Raw genomic sequence first — 24731 nt, 5'->3', positions numbered from 1 at the left:
CAATATTACCACCAGGCATTGACCTATGGAAATTAAATAAGCGTCCAAAAAGATACTTGCATTCCATATGTTTATTAAAGGTCGAACTATAATGTCCAGGATATGAATCAGTTTAAACATTAAGTGTGGTACATGTGTATAGTAGAATGCTACTCAGCCATGAAAACAAAGAATTTCTCTCCTTTGTGATAACATAAATGAGTCTGGAGGACATAGAATGAAGTGAAATATGGGAAGACACACACTGCATGTTACATATGTGTTGCAACAAAAAAACAAAATGATCCTGTAGAAGTAGAAAGCAGAATACTTGTTATCAGACGCTAGAGAAAATGGGAGAAAGAAGGTATCTTGACCAATAAGGACAAAATTATGGATAAGAGGAATAAATGCTATGTTCTGGGGTACAGTAGACTAGATGAAGTAAAAAATACATTTTGAACAGTAAATTTAAAGTGAGGAGCTTCAGTGCATTCACTAGGAAAAAAGGGTACAAGTTCAAGATATACTATTATGAGTGGATCATTTTCTTTTGTGCAAAAACCAACACCACACTGTGCCATAAATATATACAAATATTGTGAGCCTATCAGAGCCAAAAAGACACAGTGTGTGGAACCACAAGAGTTACTAATAACTGTCTCTTCAAATTAATGTCTCAAATGCTTCAATTTTAATAAAAAGATATGAGACTCAGAATCACATTCAAAGTTCTTTAAGACTCATGATTAATTTTCTCTGTGTTTCAGCTCATTGGGGAACTCAGGATCAACCTGGTTCTCCTTTACACACAGTGAGAATTGATACACATTGAAGATTTTGTAACATCTTGGGTTAGTTTTCCTATAGCATATTGTTATTGATATTATTATTTAGTTTCTTTCTGATATGTCTCATGTTTTTTCAGTCTCTGTGGTAACATTTAATACAGTTTGCTTGTTTCTTTAAAGTATAGGAAAAGAAGAGATAAGCAATTGGTTTCTTTATAGAAGCTTCCTGCCTCTAAACCTTGAATCACCATCTGTGCCTTGCAATTTCTATGAGGTTGCTGTTAGAATTATAAAAAAGGCCCACTGGTTTGACCACTTGAGAGCTTTCTGTTGCTGGGTCAGTAACATTAGGTCTTGCCCCACAGTTCTATTCTGTGCATTGGACACTCTAGTTCTTGTAAGAAACACACTGGAAAGGGCAGCTGATTCCCTCATTATATTTTTACACTGAAATGAAGTTACTTATGCACAACACCCAAGTACCACTGCCACCACCAAAAGTCAAAACCATGAAGCCGCCCATCGTAGTGTTTTACCCAGAAATGGTGGCTTATCTAAAATACCCTGCGGCTCCTTTGTTTCAACACTAGGCAGGTCTTAGACCACAGAAGCTGGAAAGAGGATGCACCTTCATCAGAGATCTGAAGGTGAAATGCGGAAAAGTGACCAAATAAGCATGTATTAGTCATAAATGCAGAAACACTTGGCATAAGCATATTTAACAAATATGATATCGATGTGAAGAACTGTAATCTTAAATCATACTTTAATGTCAATTATAAGGAGGAAACAAAACAGGAAATGTATACTTTCTAAGATAACATTTTAGTAAGCTACAATGGTATGACTCAGGTCAGGGTTGTCTTTGATATATAATACTTAAGATTTCAAAGGAAAGAACCAGTTTCAGCCAAAATATTTATTTAATAAAAACTAGCATTTCTGAACGATCATTTTAATCAACAAAAATTCCCAACATTTAATTTTTAGCTATAAACAAACACACACACACACATCTTTACTCAACGTTACCCATGGGGTTTGCCTAACTGGTTAATTATTTTTAGCACCAGATCACTCAATGTCATGAATAGAACTTGTCCTAGCCCTTCAGACATCTTGTGTGTGGACTGCAGGTCACCTGCTTCAGTGTTGCCTAGAAGGTCTTTTTAAATCCCTAGGACCCATTCACACCAATAGAATTAATCTCATGGATTGAAGTTCTCCAACCAGATTTCTTTATTATGGATTACTTCCTGCCATAAAGTCTGAGTATGTCAACATGAGAAGAATACCTATGGGAGGAAATAAAAGCCTCTGTGAGGAGCTTACTTGTCACACACAGTATCAAGAATCCAAGACTACAAGGTCCTGGAGGCAAGTAGACATGACAAAAAAAGATGGGGAATCCCCCACAATCTCATAATGCCATGGGTGAGAAACTTCGCTATATGATTGTTATGCTTGAGTCACAAGACCCCCAACGAGACCACCACAGAGCTGACTTTCTAATGTGATCACACAAGTTTTTTTTTTATTGATTTACAAACTCGTGTGCAGGTCCTACACACCTATGCACTGGATGAGGGAAGAAGGCCCCTAGCTCACAGTGCAAGGGGTCTTTAAAGGGAGAAACCGCAAGCAGGGAGTTATAAGCCTTGGCATTACAGGATTGGGTAGGGGGATACGCTTATGTTGCAGTTGGCTCTAAGTCAAGAGGGAAGTTTTGTAACTTTTCACAAAGCCACCCAATAACTGTAAAAACTTGTCTATCTAGCTTCTGATTGGCTGTTCTCAGGTCTCTAGTCAGCCAGGCAGATTTCGGGCCATTGGTGGCTTTTCTGGGAATTTTCAGGCACCTGGGATGGGGTCCCTGCTAGGTTAGATTCTCACTAAAATGGGGCCTGGGATTAAAATGGCTATAGTCTTGTATCTTCAGTGATAACCATGGGAATTACATATTTTAAAAATCAATGACCTAATTGCCACATTTGCAAAGTAAGAAAATAATAATTCATCTATAGCATGGTTGTGAGACTTAAGAAAGTTCCCACACCAGACTCTACTCCATCATTCTGAGTACATGGCCTTCAAGTCAATAAGTGAAGTCTCTCACTGTCCTGGCTGCAGCCTGAAGCTGTCTGTGCCTCTCCCAGATTGTGCACTTTGCAATCAATTTCAGGGTGAAGCACGGCCTTCCTCTGCCTTGGCTCTGAATCCCATTTGCTTTCCCCTAACCTGAAACTTTATGTGATTTTTCCTTCCTGTCTTCCTGGATTTCCGTGCTCACTTTTTGCCTGGTTTTCATCACTTGTAAGTGAAACCATCTATCATTGCTTAGAGCGTGAGTTTAAATCAGACTACAGCTTTGGATCCATGCTCTGACATTTACTCCCTCTGCCATGCAAGTCAAACTACCTATCATCTTTCAGATTCACCAGCTATAAATAGAATTGATAATAACACTCCATAGACTTCCCGAGAGTCATAAACATAAACATATATAAAGCAAGGCGATGGTTAACCTTATGTGTTGATTTGGCTAGCCCACAAAACTCAGATATGTAGTCGCTCACTTTTAGATACGACTAACTTCTAAGTCAGCTGTTACTATCAGGAAGTAGATTACTGTCCATGAGACAAGTGGACCTCTCCTAGGAAAGGCTTAAAGAGAAAAATACAGAAGAGTACCTCCACCTACAAAGGAATTGACCCTATAAGTCAATTTTGTAAAATCTCAATTTTTCTTCTTACATGCCCATGTTTCTAGCTGCACTGTGCACAGTGACAGAAACGGAGCCAACCCAGATGTCTATCAATTGACGAGTGGATGCGAAAACGTGGTACATATACACAACATGTTTTTATTCACCCATAGAGAAAAATGAAATCGCGACATCTGCAGGAAAATGATGGAACTGGAAACTGCTGTCAAGTGAAATAGGACAGACTGCAAACACGGCATATTTTTCTCTCGTAAGTAGAGCCTAGATTTTAGTGTGTGTGTGTGTGTGTGTGAGAGAGAGAGAGAGAGAGAGAGAGAGAGAGAGAGAGAGAGAGAGCACACATGTGTCTCTGTGTGTCAGGAAACTAGAGACAGGACCATGGGAGAGAAAGAAGAGGTTTTTAAGGGGAAGGAGAAAAAATGAGGGTAATACAGTACATGTGTCGTGAAAGCAGAAAGGAAGAGACTATGTGGGACCAAAGTGAGTTGGGCAAGGAGACAATAGGGAGGATGAGAAAAGTAGGACCATACAAGAAAAAAGAAGGTAGTATTAAAAGTGCTATACAAAAATCTCCTGAGTAAATTGGGAGCATGGGAACCTTTGGGGAGGGTTGAAGGGGGGAGGGAAGAGGCAGGGAGGGGAGCACAGAAAAATGTAGAGCTCAATAAAAATCAATAGAAAATGGGAAAAAAGTGCTATACTGAAACTCACTATTTTGGATCTCTCTCTCTCTCTCTCTCTCTCTCTCTCTCTCTCTCTCTCTCTCTCTCTCTTACTTTCTCTCCTACTCCAGATATTGCCTATTCAAAACAGGCAAGGCAAACTCTTACTCAGCATTCTGAGGAAAATATGATCTTCGGTGCTTCAGAGCTCGGCTCTCTCTACCTCTGTTACTGACACAGTGTCAGTGCCTCTCCGCAAGAAACAAGCTGTTTGGAAACCCATGGCACAACCACCACTTTCAATAGCATCAGAAAGATACTTAGAGAGTCAAGAATGATTCACTGAATTAGAATTCTGTAACCAACATTTACCTGAAGTTTCTAGAAATATGTTCTTTCTTTGTCAGAAATACTCTGGAAAATTATCTAGAGCCAAAAGGACCAGCTTGGATGCTTGCCAAGAATATAAAACATTACCCCCACCCCCAAAAAATGCTTTGTGGTGAAGATTTTTAGACCCAGAACCACTGTCAGCTGAAAATCCACAAGGGATTTTTTTTTCAGTTGTGTGGTCATTCTGACATCGTTAAGCAGACTGTTTAGTTCAGTATTGAGCCAGGGGTGAGGTTTAGATCACAATTATAGATACCCATGTCAGCTGTTTTAAAACATTGACAATCAGTTGTTAATGAAAGAAAATCTGGCACGTTGGACGCACTTAACTTAAAACTAGCACTTTGAAGGATAAATGAATTAGTATACGTAAGTAAAACCTTAACACAGCAGAACAGGATAATCAACAGATATAATAGCATCATTGCTACATCCCCAGGGCCAACACACACGGTAGCATAAGGAAAGAATGCATGGTTGAACAGCAACAACAAAATGTGGGCAATATAAAGATGTGTTATTTTTAAATTCCATATATGTGTTTTGATATTAACTCCATAGCAAACTGCTTGCCTTGCCAACTGGGGACCAAGTTCAGTCTCCAGAACCCACATAAAAGACCAGGTATGCTGGTGTGTACTTGAGATGCTGATACTGAGGAAACAGAGACAATCAGATCCCTGAGGACCAACACCTGAAGACTCTGCCCTCCCCACGTCTGTACAATATGCACACACACAGAAGTGTACCCATATAAGCATGCATTCCCCTGCAACTGCGCTTAAACACATACACACAAGCATCAGTATTACACAAGACGACGCCATATTTTCACATCCATTGAGTTTAAGGACTGAGAAGGGAAGGGTTTGAAGAGCAGACATGTTACATACGTTTGGGAAAATGTACTGTGTACTAAGACTTAAAACAAGAAATATAAATGTCCTATGGAAGTTAACAGTTCAGACCAAGAGAAATCATGTAGTATGGAGCTAAATAGGCAGGAAAGACTTCGAGACTGTTGCAATGGGTGAAGAATATTTTAGTAAAAAAAAATAAGGAATTAGCTGCTGAAATAAAAGGCAGAAAACTTTGTAAGACCTGAGCTATGTCAGTGGAATAATTAATACTAAAGTACACTGGGAAGAGGAGGTTGGCCAACTGATTAGGCCATCTGTGCTTCCTAAATTGGCAAATTAGGCTCCTACCTTCACACAGAAACTGGGAAGTAGGGGCCTGTTTCCCTGATTTTGTTTCAAAGGAATGGTTCACCTGTCCTTGAGAAAGACATTTCCAAGTTATAAGACGGACTAGGAGATGGGAGATTTTACACCTCAAAGAGGAAGAGAAACTGTTTGCAAATGCGTTTGAAAGTCCTCCAAGCAAAGAGAGGACAGAGGAAGAGCTCTGCCAAAAATTGTAACAAAATCAAGGGAAACATTAAGGTCATCTTGGTTGCTGACTTCTTTATACACCACATTTTCTCCTTCACTCAAACTATCGTATCTCTTTCCCCACATCACTCAATCTGCTTAAACCTAAAACTTCACTTGTTAAACCTGACAAAGATGCTTTTTTGCCTTGCCTTGTCTACAGCACTTGCTGCTATTGATTGACGTCTCTTGGTTATGTTCGAATACTCTTAGATTGCACCACAATATAGATTCTCAGTTCTCCTATATCTTTTGACATTGCTTTGAGTGGTTGAAAGTCTTTGTTCGCTTATTTTTAATTTATTCCCCTGACTACTTCTCTCACCTCCTTTCCCTTTTTAACTGTTGTATTCAGCTATACAATGATTTTTTCTTTCACCAAACACCCTTCTCACTATCCTAAGGCAAATATCACAACTTCTAAGAGGAGGAAAATGCTGTGTGCACTAAACAGAAGAGGAACACAGCAGTGTGTTAAATGGGTGGCAAACTTGGACAGCAAATGCTGTTGCTTTGTTTTTCTCTGACAGTCTCAATTGCAATTGTTTAACACAGGGAAAATGTAGAGGCATTTCATTTGTATTTTAATAAATAAAGCTTGCCTGAAGATCAGAAAAGTAAAACAGCTACACTGGCCAGCCTTACAAACCAGGCAGCAATGAGACACACCAGTAGCCACAGAAGCTTGCCATAGAAACTAGGTGGTAGTAGGGCACGCCCTTAATCGCAGAACTAGAGAAGATTATAAAACAGGAGGAGACAGCTCTCAGGTTCAGTCTCATTCTGAGGTTTCCTGGAGGCATCACTATTTTCAGTCTGAGGTCAAGTTAAGAACCAATGACTGGTTGCTTTCCTTTTCTGGTCTTCAAGCTAAAGCCAATATCTGTCTCCGAGCTTTTTTTTTTTAATTGTGTTTCAAGAAAAGCCACACAGAAGAGACTTAAATTTACTCTTCTGCTCTTCTGATAAAAATTTCCATGGCTGCAGAAATCTCAGTTTGTTAGCACACCCACTTTTGCTAAGCAGGCCCACTGTACCCTCTCTCCCCAGGGATGCTAGGAGCAGCATTCAGGCCTCAGCTCCATTTGAATGTCATAACCACTTAAAACGCAACAGGCCTCAAGCTCAGTTTATAACCGTGTCCTACACCTGTTAATCCCATGATGATTTTCCATTTTATAAATGACATTTCCAGCACCTAGCCCTCATAGGCTCTCTCCTGTCAGCCCATATTCCATCCATCACTGAGAACTGTCTGTTTCCTCTTCGGAAGAGCTAGTTGTTATTTCTCATCTTAATCCCTGCTGTCTGTCAATGCTTCGCTTCCACCATCACCACTTTTTATCTGGATTATTTCAGGATCCGTCTAACAAGGACCCCTATATCTCACATCCCCTGACTGAAATGCATCCTTTATATTCCCGTCAAATTCTTACAAAACTGTGTCTCTCATCTTTGTTAGTTTCAAATCTTTCAGCAGACATCGGGTGCCTTCAGGATAAAGTCCCAATTCCTTGATGGAATAAAGCCCTTCACAACTCTGCCTGCTTCTTTAGCACTTTTTTTGCCACTGCTACCTCCCAAAGCCACATTCCAGGCCAACTGAGCTGTGTATAGACATGAGAGTGTCCTCTATCCCTACTTAACATGCTTTTCTCTCATGATGCCTAACTACCTGGGAAACTCCCTACTCATCACTGTCTGTTCCCTCATCAAACAGCCTCATGAGTGATCATAAAATAACAGGATACCTGTTCTCATGCCCGTCACCTTAATAAAACTCTGGTATAAGTGTTCTCTCGGACCCCTTTTTAAATTCAAATAGATCATCTGTAAGGAAGCATGATACATACTTAAAGTGAATACTTCATATGTAATCTAGAAAATATGGAATATTTTTCCATCAGCCTGTTTAAATCATAGCAACCTAAAAGTAAAAACAAATGTGAGGGTGCCTTAGGCATGTCAGGATTCAAAGAAAAACAACATAGAGAAAGAGGAGAGCAAACCTGGAGATGCAGGGTGGAAAGAGACAGCATTAAACTCAGCAGAGACCTCATCTCCTGATGTGGGATTCCCCTCTGTATACCATTGGTTAATAAAGAAGCTGCTTTCTGCCAATAGTTTAACAGAATATAACAAGGCTGGAAGAGAGAGAGAGAGAGAGAGAGAGAGAGAGAGAGAGAGAGACCATGTAGCCACTGCTGGAGTCCTCTGAAACTTTGCCAGTAGTCCACAACCTTGCTGTGATGTGCAGATTAGTGGAGATGAGTCAGTTTCGGGTGTAAGAACTAGCCAATCAGAAGCTAAAGCTAATAGGCCTAGCAGTGATTTAATTAATATAGTACTAATATAGTTTCTGAGTGAATATTTCTGGTCTGCGCTGCTGGGAACAAACGAACGGCCTCCGACTACAATCTCTAGTCTTCCATCCAAGTAAGTTGCTACGCGTAGAAGTTTGTCTCACAACTATCCCTGGACTGCTGCAAATTCAGTGTTGGAGATGGAACCCAGGAGAGCCTTTTGCACATTTAGGCAAGCATTCTACCCTTGATCCCTGCCCACATCCCCACTGATAGCGCCACAGCCCGTGCTCCTAGCATCGCTTCCCGTTTCCGGCCAGCCCAGAGAACTCTGGAGCCCATGGTCTCCTGCAAAACCAGCAGCAAGATCTGAACACACAAAGCTGGAGAACCTGGGCTGGATAAGAACTATGTGTGCTAGTGTGTGTGAAGGGGGCGTGTGCCATTCACCTCACAGTCCAGATAAGGGAGATCCTGTGTCTACAATCCCAGCTCCTGCCTCAAAGTTCATATACGATGACAACTCTCTATGACCGAACATTTGTACTTTTGTCTCTTGAGAGCTTCAAGGAAGAGTAAGGCCAAACCATGATAGTTCAGGACAAACAGCCCCAAACCCTTTAGATGCCAGCAACCGAGAAAGAATTCCTTCACGAAGACTGAACTGTCAATTCTAGCTCGCTCATAGTTGCCACCATTTGAATTTTAGACTCTTTTATCTTAAACTCTGAGCAAGACTACTATCACTTTCTTTCCTCTACATTAGAAAACTTAAACTATTCTTGGTTTTGCTTGTGTACAGATCAAGAAACAGAGAGGGGCTATCTGCAGTAGTTAATGATAAAGGGAAAATCAGGTTTTTCCAATAGAATGTCAATCACTCTCCAGGATGAGCCTCATGCCCAAGAGTAGTTGGCTAACACAAAATGAACTCAATGGTGTTTTTGTAGGCTTTTTTTTTTTTTTTGGTTTGGAGATCTTTTTTGTCTTAATGGTCTTTTGTCTATTTGCTTTGGTTTTAATTTTTATGTTCTTATGATTTTTTAAAAATTTGTTTCTTGTTCCTTTTATTTGTTTGGTTGGTTTTGGTATTTTGAAAAAGAGAGAAGGAACATAAAATTAGATGTGTAGGGAGGTAGTGGGAATTTGGAAGTAATAGGGAAGGGGGAAACATGATCAAAATGTACTATATAAATGGTTTAATAACAAAGAAGAATAGTACAGAAGTCTTTCCTCAAACTCCTTACTCCCAGGTGCCTTCACTTAATATATTCACAGCTCAAGAGCTAGGTAGGAAGTAAAGAAGATATCAAGGCAGAGTAATGGCCACTTCTGTTGATCCCTGTGGATCTTTCCTGGTTATACTGAATAGAGGAGCATCTGCCCTTTCCCAGCCGTCCTCCCTGAGAAGACTACCATTTCCCTAGGGTCCATTCCTTATCTCTCAGCTTATAAGTAGCAACATAAACCTTCACACTGTTGATATTCTACCATAGCTTTTGATGGAGGAAGGTCATTGGTTAATTAAATAAAGAAACTGCTTGCCCTGATAGGTTAAAACATAGGTGGAAGGAGTAAACAGAATAGGATGCTGGGAGGAAGAGGAAGTGAGCTCAGACTCGACATCTCTGCTCTGGAGCAGAGACGCCATGCTCCGCTCTCCCGATAGCTCTGCTCTCTGAGGCACACGCGATGAAGCTCCGACTCAGGATGGACGTAGGCTAGAATCTTCCCGGTAAGCGCACCTTGGGGTGCTTACACACATTATTAGAAATGGGCTAGTCCAGGTGCAAGAGTTAGCCAAGAAGAGGCTAGATATAATGGGCAAGCAGTGTTTAAAAGAATACAATTTGTGTGTTGTTATTTTGGGCATGAGCTAGCAGGTGGCCGGGGTGCTGGGGACGCGGCCCCGCCGCTCCTATTTCAACAAGCTTTAACAAAAAACATCCTTCTGGCCATAAAATAACCATGTGTCCTATTCAATTGAGCCTAAACCCCTGTCAGTGATGGTAGGGGCACACTGGGGTTCCAACTCTGCTGGTCATACATCACCAGGAAGGGTCTCTTGGAGTACAAGAAGTCACAAGCACTTTCCCATTCTTTTCCATGACTTCTAGTCAACTATAGACCCTAAATAGAGGTCTTTAGATGAATTCTCAACAAAAGGAAATGCAAGTAAAGGTGGTTATCTAGGGGTTGCTGAGCTCATTCCCTCTTGTGAACAAAAAATTTAAGAACCAGGAAAGACAAAAGACCAAGCCAAGGAGACAAAGGGCAAAGAAGACAGAGAAGCCTAAGGCTGGAAGTCTGCTAAGCAAATGCTGGCTTGTTTATTTTATGAGGTCCCAGGGTCCTTCCCTCTCTATTTTTTCCATTTAAATAACCATCCCCGTGCCTTACCACCATTTCTCCTTACTGTCTTCTGGAACAAGAAGCTACTATCATCAGAGCCTGCCTTTGTTTCCCCTGCTTTCCTACATTCTTATAACCCCCACTGCATATCAACAACACCTCAGTGTTTCTCCGGTGTCACAACCATTTCTCAATTTCTGCACTCTCGGCCAGAAACTGGAGAGAATAGTTTAGAACATGTACTGATCTTGCAGAAAAGCCCACAAATGGGTTTCAAATATCTGTGTTGAATTGGTTGACCCCCAACTGCCACTAAGTTTAGCTCCAGTGGAATTGAGGCCCCTGGCCTCCTCTGGCATTCTATAGGCACCTACATGCACATTCACATATCCACACACATACACACAATTGGAAATGAAACATCTTTTTAAAAGGTATGTAATTTTAAAACTTGGAACAAAAAAAGCTGGAATCTCAACCTCATGGTCCAAAGCCAGTTTTTTTTCCCTCAATCCCTTCCCCTTTCCCTGCCATCCTTCTTTCTCCTTCCTCCTTTGCTATGCTTTTCAATGCCCCTCTATTATGTAGAAAGCCTAGAGCTCTTTTGTATATGCTTAGTCCAACAGTGTAATCTTCATGTTTGCCTTCTTCTTCTTGATATCAGTTATCTCTAGTCCCTGTGCCCACTACCTCCTAATTTATGACTTTCATTATTTGTTTCACCCCTTATCCAACCCATCAGCAGGTTGTGTCTATTTCTTCTCACTATCAGCCATTCCTTTTTTTTTCACATCTTTATCCCTGCTGTCAGTCTTTTACTTCCTTCCTAAACTATTTCAGTAGTCATATAACAAATGTCCTTCAAGAGTTCTCAGGTTATCTGATTCACGAAGACAAAGGTTTTAAAACTTGGCTGCACCTGAAAAGTGCCTGGAAGACCAGGTTCAACCCTGGCAATTGTTTCAATAAGTGAACAATATAATTACAATATATCTGATCACTGAACAGGAACGAAAATGTCACTGTTTAGGGAAGGGTTCTTTTCTTCCTTCCTATCCATCCTATCAGCTATATTTGGGGCTACATAGTTCTCTCTTTTTATAACTTTCCTTACTAAGGATGGGGATAGAAATCTTAGGAAAATTCTGTGACTCAGGGTTACAAAACATAAGATATCTAATAAGAAAATCATAATGGATATTTCCTCAATAAATTACATTTTTATTTAAAATGTCACAAAAGTCTGAGGGAAAACTCTTTGCTCTTACTCTGTACTGATTAGACATATTTGGAAAAATGCAAATAACTATATAACATAAAAAATTACTATAACTATTTTTTGTCAGACACAGTGTTTAATGATCCCTGCTTATCTTGGAATTATTTCCTAAAAGGATTAAGGAGAAATGAAGCTTGCAGAACTAGGTGTTTCAAATGGATCCAGTTCATTACCAGGCAGCTTTCCAAACTATCATTTATGATTTTTGATACTTATTGTTCATTATAGTATTAAATCTTATTTTCAACTTCACTCAGAGGACCTATCTACCCATTAATATGCATGTTACTTTGAGCACTGGTTTTCAACCTTTCTAATGCGCCAACCATTTAATACAATTTCTCATATTGTGGTGACCCCCAGCTATAAAATTCTTTTGTTACTACTTCATAACTATAATTTTACTATTGTTATGAACTATAATGTAAATATATAATATGCAGGATATCTGATTTGTGACTCCTGTTGGGGTCTGACCAATAGGTTGAAAACAACTGACTTAGAGAGTTGGTAGTAGAGCAGAACATAGCTCCATGGTAAATACTTGACTCTAATGTACAAGATTCTAGGTTCAGTGTCCAGTATAGCAATAAATGAATGAACAAATAAACATTTGGGTGTCTTAAAACTATCTAAGTCTCCTAACAACTGCTAAACCTATTTATCAGAATAACCTAAATAATTTTAGCTGTAAAAGTGGACAAGAAGGATCAAATCATGATTTAACTTAAAAGATAGAAAATTAAGATGGTGGTGTTATAAAAAGGCATACATATTGGCTTAACAAGTAAGAGTAAATTTTGTCATAATTAAACAATAGGACCAAAGTTCTGTAAAAATAAGAAATGATAAGTCACAGTGACTTTCTCACTTGTAACAAATGTTTATTATATTTAGAAGAAATGTACCATAATACTCAATGAGTACAATACATAAAGGAATTACACATAAACTAAGAAAGTATCACTGATGCTACTGTGTTGAGAGGTCAGGGAGATATGAAAGTGCATCCCTAGAAATCATCATGAGGACTGTAGTGTTTTGTAAAAGATATCACAGTGAGTAAAGTTACTCCATGAATATACAAATAGTGGTTAAATAAAGTTTTCCCACTTGACTGACAATGAGCCTTCCAAAAGATAAGGATCACCTCACAAACAAACAAACAAAAAAAAAAAAAAAACAGGCATGAGAAGCCCTCTCGTGAGTTGTTAATCAGGGCTATCCAAGAGATGTCCCAACTCTTGGATATTGATATTGCCCTTGTGTGAAGACACCATTCACATCAGACACAGAACCCAGACACCTTTTCACTAGGACTGACCCAAGTTCCTCCTCCCTGTGAACTAGATTTTCATGGAACCATGAAGTCACCATGGAAGCTTCCAAGCAAGGGAAGCAACCAACAATCCTACCCAGCTATGATGCCTATGAACTAAATCAATGACCATTATGACAAAATGAACCTAAGGGTGCAGTAGTGGTACCCATACCTTCACAGTAACTAACTTCTCCCTAATTGCACCAAAGATTCACTCAGCAAGAAGAAATTCATGGTCCTGGAAATGTAACCCACTCCCCAGAGATAGTGATGTCATTTTGGAGTAAAATCTCCACTTTATTAGACCAATATAAGCTATTACTACATTCTAAATATTTATTATTGTTATGTGGAGATTTTTGATACGACAGATATATGGAGAGCTCATTCCTCATCAAGGAAACGTCTCTTTACCAGAGATGGAGATCATTACAAAAAAAAAACACAACCAATCAAAATGCAGAGTTGTGAAGCCCCATTACAAAGATATATCTGCTGACAGCACATACATAAAACACTCTTTAACAAATATTTTTAACTTTAATTTTTGAAATGAAAATAGTATTAATATCATATTGATATCAAATAGTTATTCTTATGGCCTCTAAAATGGTTCTTATAAATTCATATATGGTTTAAAGCATTAATAGAAGTGTCTGAAAACATGGACAGTAATAATTAAAAACACATACATAGTTGACCTCTATGCATAAATTTACACTGATTATTCAATAGAGAACTTAGCCTAAGTCAATCAGAGGCCTGGCTTTCACCCTTGCCTTTAGGACTAGAATATATCAAAATTTCATGGGAATGGAATGACTGTGAGAGGGAAAAAAAATTGCCAAAAGCCAAATTCAGCCTATCACCTCCCAGAAGAGATAATAGAATTAAATGAAGGCTAAGAGAGGAAGAATTAGTATTCCTAGGGCTGAGCCCCCAATTAGTTATCAAATACCAAGTGATCAGCCCTGAAATGCACATACTAGCAACAAAAAGCAGGCTGAGCAAGTTGTACTTATACACTTATATATACATACACTCATAATATAAATGTACAAAGATAAATTCATGTATATTTATACATATTTATAAATACAGATATGCATACATATGTATATATAATAATCAAATAGCAAGATTTCATGAAACTAGAGAGAATAATGTGGCGTGGTAGGGACTAGAGAGAGGAGGGAAGAAAGAGAAGGGAAAATGGTGTAATTTCATTTTAGTGAAAACTTAAAATTATTAGAAAGAAAAAAAAATGATCCCATGAGATGAAGAACATGACCTTTCTCCTCTGAAGAGGCTCTGTCCTGGTCCTGCTGTCCTGTGGTTAATTTAAGACGTGACATCAAATCTGTCCCTCTCCATGGATACCATGAAGAGCGTTTTCTCAGCTGCTGCTTTCAACGGTATGCTCAGATGTGTCAACATTTCCATAATATCTAATAAGGTCAATGAAGAAAGGCAGACAAGAGCCGATGGCGTGCTCAACCCTTTGCCAGTTTCCTAGGTGACCTCATTATACCTCAGTGCCCAGATTTATCCTCCAAGCGCACTCCTGCTAATACTTCTGACATAAGCACTTCAGAAACAGCTCAGTGCTGATGAGGAGCTACACAGCGAGCTGTGTCAGGCTTCCAGCCATCTGATTAGACACCATAAGTGAGTCATATTTCATAAGCAATGGGATGGCCAAGTGTTCTGTAGCCACAGAAAATAAACTAATCATCCAGATGCCAGCTGTTCCGTAAAGCCACGGGGAAGGAAGGAGGCAGGATTCACTGGCAACAACGGCCTTCAGTTCACCGTCAACTGTGGATTCGAGAGTCTTAGCTTAAAAAGAACATCAACTTTCATCTAATTCAGTCACCATATATCCAAATACTCTGTGACCCTACCAACTCAGAGAACCGAAGTCTGCCTTCATGTGATATTATCCGAGGATGGCTTCCGGTTTGGTTGGTTTGGTTTAAAACAAACATTCTTGAGCCAGAACTTGGCTCTACTTTACTAAAATCTCCAGTAATGGAACAATTTCTAGGTCAAGGCTGTCCTTTCTGTCTCTGGGCATCTTTGCAAAGTCCTGTTGAGTTTTCACAAACTAAGTTCTCCATAGTTTCCACCATAGGTTCTGAATCATTCACTTAAGGCCTTTGTCTCTGTCTTAGCTAGATCTCAATAGTTGCATCATTCAACATGGAACAAAATATTGAGTCATCTGCTTAGTTGCCCACAAATGTCTCACAGTTCGAGTGCCATAGCCTAGGCGAAATGCAGCATCCTAATGCAGCACAAAGGACAGTAGATTTCCTCTCGCATTCCACATAGCCAGCTCCCAGTTATTGCATGCATTTTTCTGCACTGACCTTACCTTAATTAGATACAAATGCCACTTTGCAATTTTACTTCTCTCAGATTTTCTCCTCTCCCTGCACAGACTGCTCAAAGTCTATTATATTCCTATTTGACGCTGACCTACTAATCTCATCCCTTTGCTCTTAGCTAAAGGTACTGTCATCAGTATCTTCAGAGGCAATAGAAACACTGTGTCCCCACCTCGCCAAATTAACATCTAAGCTTAACACATAGTAGCAAACTACCCAAGCAAAAATCACAAACATCAGAAAATTTACCCAACCAAATCTCACATCATAAAATGTAAAGAATCAAGAAAGCACAGAGAAAAGTCAGGAATATCCTACATGACTTTCCACATTCTATCTTTCCATATTGAGCAGGCTCCATTTGCCTTAAGAATAGATGAGATCTCTAAATGAGGTTTGGGAGTCACTTTGTACATTTGGGAGGGTTAGTTGCAAGATTACTGCTTTGTACATACAGACAGTTGTAGGAATTATATGATGTTTTCTCCGTTTATATTGGTGTAGGTTCTAGATGATTTTAGGATAATGTTAAGCCAGAAACAAACTGCACTGGACATTGCATAGGTGAGGACTCCCATGTAGCAAATATCACTGGTGTGAAGGATAAACACAGTGTGGGATAACTGACCCTCTTTCTCTCAGAAGCATAACCCCGGGCAGAAATGGACCACACTTCTCCCTTAAAATTTCTTTCTCACTGGCATCGTGCTGTCCTAATTTGCTTTCTGTTGCTGTGACAAAATATTCTTATCCAAAGAAACGTTGAGAGGAGGTTTATTTCCGCATACAGTTCAAGGTCATACACCTTCAGTGAGGGAAATCAGAAAAGGAACTCAAGGCAGGAACCTCAGCTAGAAACCATGAAGGAATTCTGATTACTGGTCCGCTCATGCTTAGCTAGCTCTCTGATACATGCCAAGTCTGCCTGCCTAGGGATGTTACTGCCCACAGTGGGCTAGGCTTTCCTCTATCAATTAGCGATTTTAAAAAATGCCCCACAAGGAGTCCAACATGCCAATATGATTGAGGTAATTGCTCAGGTGAAGTTCCCTTTTCCTCGGTGACTCTAGGATGTGTCAGGTTGGGAAAAAAAAATAAAAATAAAAAAAATAAATAAAAATAAAATTAACCAGCACATATGCTTATCCTCATTTATTCTTATTAGAGAGAAACAACTCCTGCTTTATACTAATAAGTACTGTGCACTTGTTATTTTTTGGCTATTCTTTCTACCACACCCTCTGATAGGTTTTACTTTCCTTTTCCTTGTGCGTATTCTGTGACACTGTCTGGTACAGCTTTAATGTACACACCAGCATCTTACCTGTCCCCTTACTTTCTCCTCTCCTCTTCCACTGCAGCCTTGCTCAGGGCTGCAGATTGAACCTGAAGCTTCACACATGCTAGACAAGTGTTCTACCACTGAGCCATAGCTCCAGCCCAACACCTTCTCTTTACTATATAAATCGTTTCTTTTCTCCTATCAACACTTTCCCTTAGTTAGTTGTTACCCTAAAGATATGAATAGCTCCATTGTCCTTATTTTACAACTGAAATTCTAAGTATTTCATGCTAAATATAATTGGTAACTAATATGTATCAGGTATTCCCTGAGCTATATAAGATATTTCTAGCTGCTCATCGACTATCACCATCTGCATGTTTCATAAGTGCTTGAAAGTTCAAAATCTGAAACTAAAAATTGTACCTATGTCTGTTTTCTAGTATGTCTTTATACCTTTTCCAAGCTTGTAGTAAGTCAGATACACACGCATGGATGTGCAAAATAATAATCATGGAAAATATCCTTTTATCCATTGAGCACGACATTCGCCCAACAGAAAGCAGTATTATTTCCATCTCTAAGATAACTCCCAAATCTATTTGCCTTTCAGAAATAATAAGATTTCTTGCCCTGAATCATTTATCTTGTGAATCCGGTAACTCTACACCCCCCAAAAGTTGTGCCACACATTTCCTAGTCATCGTAAGAAATAGCTCCAATCCTGAACCCAGAGTCTATGAAATCTATTGTTTTAGTATGCTGGTTTGGATACCTCGAGATGGAGAGGAAGAGTAAATAGTAATGTTATGTATTCTGACATTGTGAGTGCAGCGTGGTTTCTTTTCATTTGTTTATTTTTTTTTTTCTTGGCCATTGCTGATGTTTTAGTTTTTGCTCCTGTCCTTCTTTCAGTTTTTTTATGCTTAGTCGTGGACTTCCTGATCCTCAGTTTCTCTGGTAACAATTTTAAGCAATATTTAGAGATAGATAACAGGATTGTTAAATGCCAAATACATAATCTAGGTTGGTACAACTTTGCATCTCTCCAGTAAAACCAAAATTATAATTTTCCATCCAGAAATTACATTAGAATCTCATTTTCAAATTCTTTAATAATGCTTAAGTGATTAGATATGCACCGTACCCAGTTATGTTCTGTCCCTTAAATGTGGACATGTTTATAATAAATACATATGTTATATATACATGACGTTACAGATACACAGAAACATTGAATTTACAGGGGAAACCTGCAAGCAGGAAATTCATCATGAATTAGTTGGTGTTACAATTTTGAGACAGAAATCCCTTCACTAGGCAACCTCGAATTGGGCTTTTAAGATCTTCATCTAATTAAATGAGGCTCACTAACACTACCAAAGGCAACACCATTTAAATATCAGACCGAGAAGGAAAATGGAAAGAAATCAATGAAAATATTTTCTTTAATGTGATAAAGGGTTTTATCAGTATTAAAAATCTCTCAAGCTAGGGATATGTCAGAGCACTGACCTAGCGTATATAAAGTTACTGGGTTCAAGTCCCAGCATCACAGAAGCAAACAAGTAAAACAATAAAAAATTATTGCAGACATTCATTGCATCTGCACGGCATCATCCAAGCACCTGCATTAATAGTTGATTATCCACTGGACACTATTTACTAGCCAAAATGACATATAAAAATTAATTATCACAACCATAATGTCAAGTTCTTCTGATTTACTTTCCTCTGGGCATAATTAGTATGACCCAGGAAAAAAAACATGATAAAGTCTATCAAAAGGGGAAAGACTTCAAGAAGAACTTCTTGAGTTGAAGAGTATATAATTATTTTTAAATTTTTATTTAGCATTTCACAGTATCAGAAAGTGTGTGTGTAGTTATGTCAATTCGATTATGAGAAGTAGACATCACAAACAGCTCTTTAGATGATCTCGAAATCATACCTGGAGGTGTAAGCCATCATCATACATACAGAAATAGTAGTCACACCATTAAGCAAATTCACCGAAGAAGTGGATGTAGATAGAGAAGAGACACAAGAACTGATCCCTTGTATTCTCTAGGATTCAGGGATCCAGAGATAAGGAGAAATACCAAGGCATATTAAGGATAACTCACCAGTGTTGTAGGGGGAAACATTCTAGAAGCAAAGTGAACATAAATTGGAGAAGAAAGCATATCAAATGCAAATGATCTACTATAATAAGTGAAGCCATCAGGCTAAATAAGAGGAGCATGGGAAAGGGTAATTAACTCCGGTAATCGTTATGGGTGACCATTCACAAGTATTTTTACTTGAACCTGATTGTGTCGGGTTTTGCTAGCAAGGTAAACTAATAAAGGGAGTCATAGCTAGAAGATAGAGGTGTGAATGGATTACTTATTTGTGTAAGAAGAATAAAAATAAGGTGTGTGAAAGCTAACAAGAGATCTTAAAAATATGTGTTGGGAAATAATGATAAAGAAAGGTGGAGAACTGAAAACCTCTGGCTTTCAAAACGTCAAAAGCGACAGGATGGAGTCCCTGTGAGGTTATCCGCTTTGACAGAAGCAGAAGTATTTGGTTATGAAAAGCGAGGCACATCAGTGATTAGATATGAAAAAGCTGGCTAAATGGACCAAGACATATGGTTTGAGAAATAAAGAAAATTGAGTAAATAATACATATTAGTATACTATATAATTGAGTAAAGAATCGATATATATTAGTATACTATATAAATAATATATATAAATAATTATACCAGAGGTAGAGAGAAATCATTGTAGACCATGTGCTCATAAAAAGAATTAAATTAGATGACTGGAACACAAGAAGCCTTATCTATATTTAAACAACAAAATAGTTCTTTTAAAAGTGTCCCTGAAACAAAAGTACAAGCCTAAGTGACTTCACTGGTGAAGTCTATAAAACACAATGGGAAAACTATTGTCATTAGGAAACAATGTCCTTTGAAAAAATAAAACTCATCATATGAGACTCCATTACACAAATACCCAAACCAAAAACATGAGGAAAAAATTGCTACCCCTAAAGAGGACGTGTATTGTCGTCTGCTGTGGATCCACTGAGACACACACCAGGACAGTGCCAAGTACTTGTTAATATAGATGACCATGGTTACGGCAGTGAGTCTAAATAAACATAAGAAAAGCCTAAATATGGGGAAGGAACATGTAGAGACGTTTATAGGGGAGAGACAGAGATTTAAAAAAAAATTTGTGGTTGATTATAGTCATAAAATGTACTTTCTACATGTATGAAACTATAAAAAGAACAAATCCAATCAACTTATTTTAATTCAATAGAGGGGAGTGTTAGTGATTTAGGCTGTGGAACTAGTAAGAGCAAGTGAGGAAGAGTTCTTATGGCGAAGGCAAAGGACCCAGGTGACATGAAAGGAGAGGGGAGGGGACTAGAAATCGGAGAGAAGTGGAGAGAGGAGAAACAAAACAAATTTCTTTTGGAATTGCCATAATGAAATTTATTCTTTGTATTGTAATACAAAATAAAAGAAATTAAAGTTACAATCCAAAAAGAAAAAGTTTTAATGGTGTATTGTACAGCAGGGTAAATAGACATTTACTCCCCCTAAAATATCTGGGAGAAAGGATTTTGACTATGTATACTGTAAGTGGTCGGTCTTTGATAGGAATATTTGCATGATTTGACCAGTTCGCAATATACTTGATCAAAAACACACATAGTATCCCATATAATGAACAATTTTCAGATCTTATTTCCAAAACTAGCACATTTAATTTATAAGTATAAAAAAGAATAGTATTTCATGACAAAATAAGGATGTTTAAGGAGTTGGAGTTTTGGTTTAATGTGTGAAAATCACGGAGAGATCTCTCAGTGATTAAGAGTGTGTGTTGCTCTTCCAAAGAACCTGTGTTTGTTTCAACACTCACGTCGAGCTGCTGCAAGTTACCTGCAGCTTCAGTTCCAAGGCATCTGACACCTCTTCTAACCTCATTAGATGTTTTCACATAAAGACACTCCCAAAATCATATAAAATTAAAACTAAATCTTTTCGTAACATTGGAAAACTAGCCAAAAAGTCTCACGACATTCGTACATCAAAGATGATGTGTTATCATCTCAATTGATCCATCGAGTATTTACCAAAATTCAGCATCAATATCTACTGAGAAAACTGCCAAGGGCAGCTAGAAATAGGAAGTTACTCTTTAAATCAGAAAAGGATCACCAATGGAAAGTCCACAACAAGCTTCATATTTAATAGTAAAATTCAGAACTATGTCCCATACAATCAGGAGTAAGGATAGTATGTTGCACTTTTACAAAAAAAAAAAACCTACCTAGTGCATTTTGTAAAAAAAAAATCATTAATTTTTAGATTAAAATATAATCACATCATCTCCCCCTTTCTTTTCCTCTCTTCAAGGCCTCCCATGTATCTTTCCTTGCTCTCTTTCAAATAAACGGCCTCTTTTTTCATTAATTGTTTACATACATATAAATGTTTATTTCTAAATGCATAAATAAGACCTATTGTTTGTATAATACTTTTGTGTTTTCACTGATGGCTCTTTAGTAACGAATAACCAATTGGTGCACTCTTCCCTGTGGAAGATTGTATCTGCTGCTCTATACAGTCTTCAGTTGCCTGCAGTTCTTTGTCTAGGGTTGAGGCCTTCTGAGCATTTCCTCATTTACATTAGCATGTTTACTGATGTCTTCCTTTCCATCTCATAGTTAGGTAGTCATGGCAGTGAGACTTTAGCGTGTACTTTCTGGTATTCCTAGGAGTTATAGTCTCACAACCAACTCCCGGTTCCACAGGCTCATACAATCTTCCCACGCTCTCCTGTGAAATGGCCCATGAGCCTTAGGTGCAGCATTGTATTGTAGTTGTGTGAGTTGGGGCTAGGCTCTATCCCTCTGCATTTTGATTGGTTGTCATTTTCTATAGTGGTATCCGTCTTTTGCAAAGAGGAACTTCCTTGACAAATATTTAGAATGTCCTTGAGGATTGTGATGGTTTAATAAAGTGGTGGTTATATGTTCTCATCCAAGACCTATGACTTCTCTGGCGCTGGGTAGATAGTTACTAGTCCCAGGCATGATTTCTCTCTTGTTGGGCAGATCTTAAAGACAATTAGAGAACTGTTAGTTACTGACAACGTATGTATATCACTATGGCACACTCAGTTTATCCTGCCATGCTCATCATTATTTTAGTTCATAGGTGGCATAGCTGGACAGGACTGTTGGTTGTTCCCCTCATTTGGAAATGTCATGGCTGTGAAAGCTACTCTTCAGGGGGAATGTTTTCAGATCACTTCCAGTCCAGGGCTCTCTGGATCATGTATATGAATTGTACAGTATCCTCACAATAGGAACTTACCTTCCACCTCTGTAATGCAACCAAGAGCAATAGCAATAACCCATTTGGGGAGTCTCTTGGACAACACTGTTCAACAATGGAAAAGAAGGAAGTTTCTCATGCCTGGTGTTGGGGTCTTTTACAGATGGTCTTTGGTTCTTGGGGGGAATATTGTCAGGCCAGAAAGGAAAATTTCATTTTTAAACCGACTTACATGTATTATAGACGTTTCTGGTTGTATAGTAAATAGTATGATTCCTTATGATTTTTTCAGACCTACTCACTGTTATTCTACCTTCCTTGTGCCTTCTTTTATATTTATTTCTCTCCAATCCCATTAATGAGAATTCCTTTTCATCCAATTTAGCCTACAAATCACTATACCCTTCTGGTTTCCTCTATATTTCTTTCACACTCCCTCCCGTGACAATATCCATTTCTACTTTCATTGCTTCTACAGTTACTCCGTGTCATGTACTCAGGTGAAGATTTCTATCTAACTGCCTTAACTGAAAGAAAGGATGTGACATTTGGCTCTCTGGGTCTCAGTTACTTTACTCACTATGATCTTTTCTCATCCTATCCATTTAATTGCACATCTCGTAATGTTATTTTCCTTTACAGCTGAATAGTATTTCACAGTGTATATGAATCATATTTTCACTACCCATTCATCAGTTGAAGGTCATTTAGGTTGGTTTAATTTCCTATTTGTTGTGAATTGAGTACCAGTGAATATGGCCAACAAAATCTATGTGGATTAGGAGGTTGGGTTCTCTGGGCATATGCTAAAGAGTGCTCTGCCTGAGTAATATGTTAGATTTATTTTTATCTTCCTGAGAATTATCCACACTGATTTCCACAGCAGCTGTATCAGGAAAGCAATGCTTATCTCAGAAGGAGTCAATGGAAAGAGAATAAAAAACAGGATGAATCATATCCAGAGAAAAGAACATCATTGCAAGTTTAAATGTGCAAATAAAACTCAAGGAATTGAAGGCAGATGACATCTGCAAGAAAGAAGCTTGTCATTTCTCGTGCTTATAAAGAAAAGGAACAGAGAGGGGAGGAGCTACAGAATAAACAACTGTTGTCCATAGATGTACTTTCTAAAGCATACTTTAAGTAATAGTGACAAACATAAGTTCACTTTGTTTCACAATAGTTACTTTACATGCCATAGATTTGCCTGAAAATACCACAAGGGACATTAAGCTGTGACTGCTTTTATTCATTGCTCAACCTGCATGTTCAGTCTCTTGAGATTCTTTTCCTTTAATCTGCTCATGGAAGTTCTTCCAGATAGTGTCTCATTTTCTGAAGAATGCACTTCTAGAATCTTCTAGTGTATCATTGCTAGCTTAAGTTAGGACCTGGCTATAGCTCAGGAGGGCGGGTTCTTTACCTCTATTTTAATGGTACCTGCTATTTTGAAAGTGGAAACCGGCTCATCCTTGCTCCTAGACACATCTGCAGGAGTAGGATCTGTTCCTTCAGAGTTTCTATCACCTGTCAAAGAAGAAGAATCTAATTCTTTCTCTGTGATACCTGCTACTGGGGGCAACTGATGTTCTTTTAGTAAAGTCTTATCTTCAGGGCATTGTTCAGAAGGAGCAAGTGAACCTTCATCAGGTGTGTCTTGCATAGGAAACTCTTGAATAGGGACCCCATCAGTTTTGGAAGGCTGTTTAACAACAGAAGAGTCTTCAGCAGGAGTCTCAGGTGGTGGAGGCTGAACATCAGCAGAGGTCTTTTCAGGGCTCTCCTCAACTGATGTCACCTGGGTTTCCATTGTAGTTTCTTCAGGAGGAGACCCCTCTGATGAAGGAGACCCAGTTTCAGCTGTAGGGCCATCTTCAACTGGAACCACATTCATAAAGACCTCCTCAGCTGATAGAGGTTGAACTTCAACAGAAGCCCCTTGTAGTGAAGTCTCTTGAGTAGGTAGAAACTCAACTTCTGCAGGGGGATCATCTGCTGATAGATGTGGAGCTTCTGCAGGGGCCTCCTCAGCTGGAGCAGGTGGAGCTTCTGCAGGGGCCTCCTTAGCTGGAGCAGGTGGAGCTTCTGCAGGGGCCTCCTCAGCTGGAGCAGGTGGAGCTTCTGCAGGGGCCTCCTCAGCTGGAGCAGGTGGAACTTCTGTGGGGGCCTCCTCAGCTGGAGCAGGTGGAGCTTCTACAGGGGCCTCCTCAGCTGGAGCAGGTGGAGGTTCAGATGGGGCCTCCTCAGCTGGAGCAGGTAGAGCTTCTATAGGGGCCTCCTCTGCTGGTGCAGGTGGAGATTCAGCTGGGGCCTCCTCAGCAGGTGGAGCTTCTACAGGGGCATCCTCAGCTGGTGCAGGTGGAGCTTCTGCAGGGGCCTCCTCAGCTGGTACAGGTGGAGCTTCTGCAGGGGCCTCCTCAGCTGGTGCAGGTAGAGCTTCTGCAGGGGCCTCCTCAGCTGGAGCAGGTGAAGC

At 39.2% G+C, this 24731-nt stretch overlaps 1 protein-coding gene across 1 annotated transcript in view; it reads right to left on the bottom strand.

The window, feature by feature from the left end:
- Window positions 1–23660: 23660 nt before the first annotated feature.
- The window catches only part of Fscb (fibrous sheath CABYR binding protein), a 3203-nt gene continuing 2132 nt past the window's right edge, over window positions 23661–24731 (bottom strand). Inside the window, exon 2 of the mRNA XM_050138822.1 lies at window positions 23661–24710. Within this exon, the coding sequence (XP_049994779.1) occupies window positions 23661–24710 (1050 nt within the window). The remainder of the gene's footprint in view (window positions 24711–24731) is intronic.

The sequence above is a fragment of the Alexandromys fortis genome, unplaced genomic scaffold (genome assembly GCF_014885135.2).
Source record: "Alexandromys fortis isolate MF-2015 unplaced genomic scaffold, M_Fortis_MF-2015_v1.1 scaffold_35, whole genome shotgun sequence".
In the NCBI taxonomy this organism is placed as follows: domain Eukaryota; kingdom Metazoa; phylum Chordata; class Mammalia; order Rodentia; family Cricetidae; genus Alexandromys; species Alexandromys fortis.
Note: the sequence above shows the minus strand (reverse complement) of the source record. Positions and strands in the feature narration are given on the sequence as shown.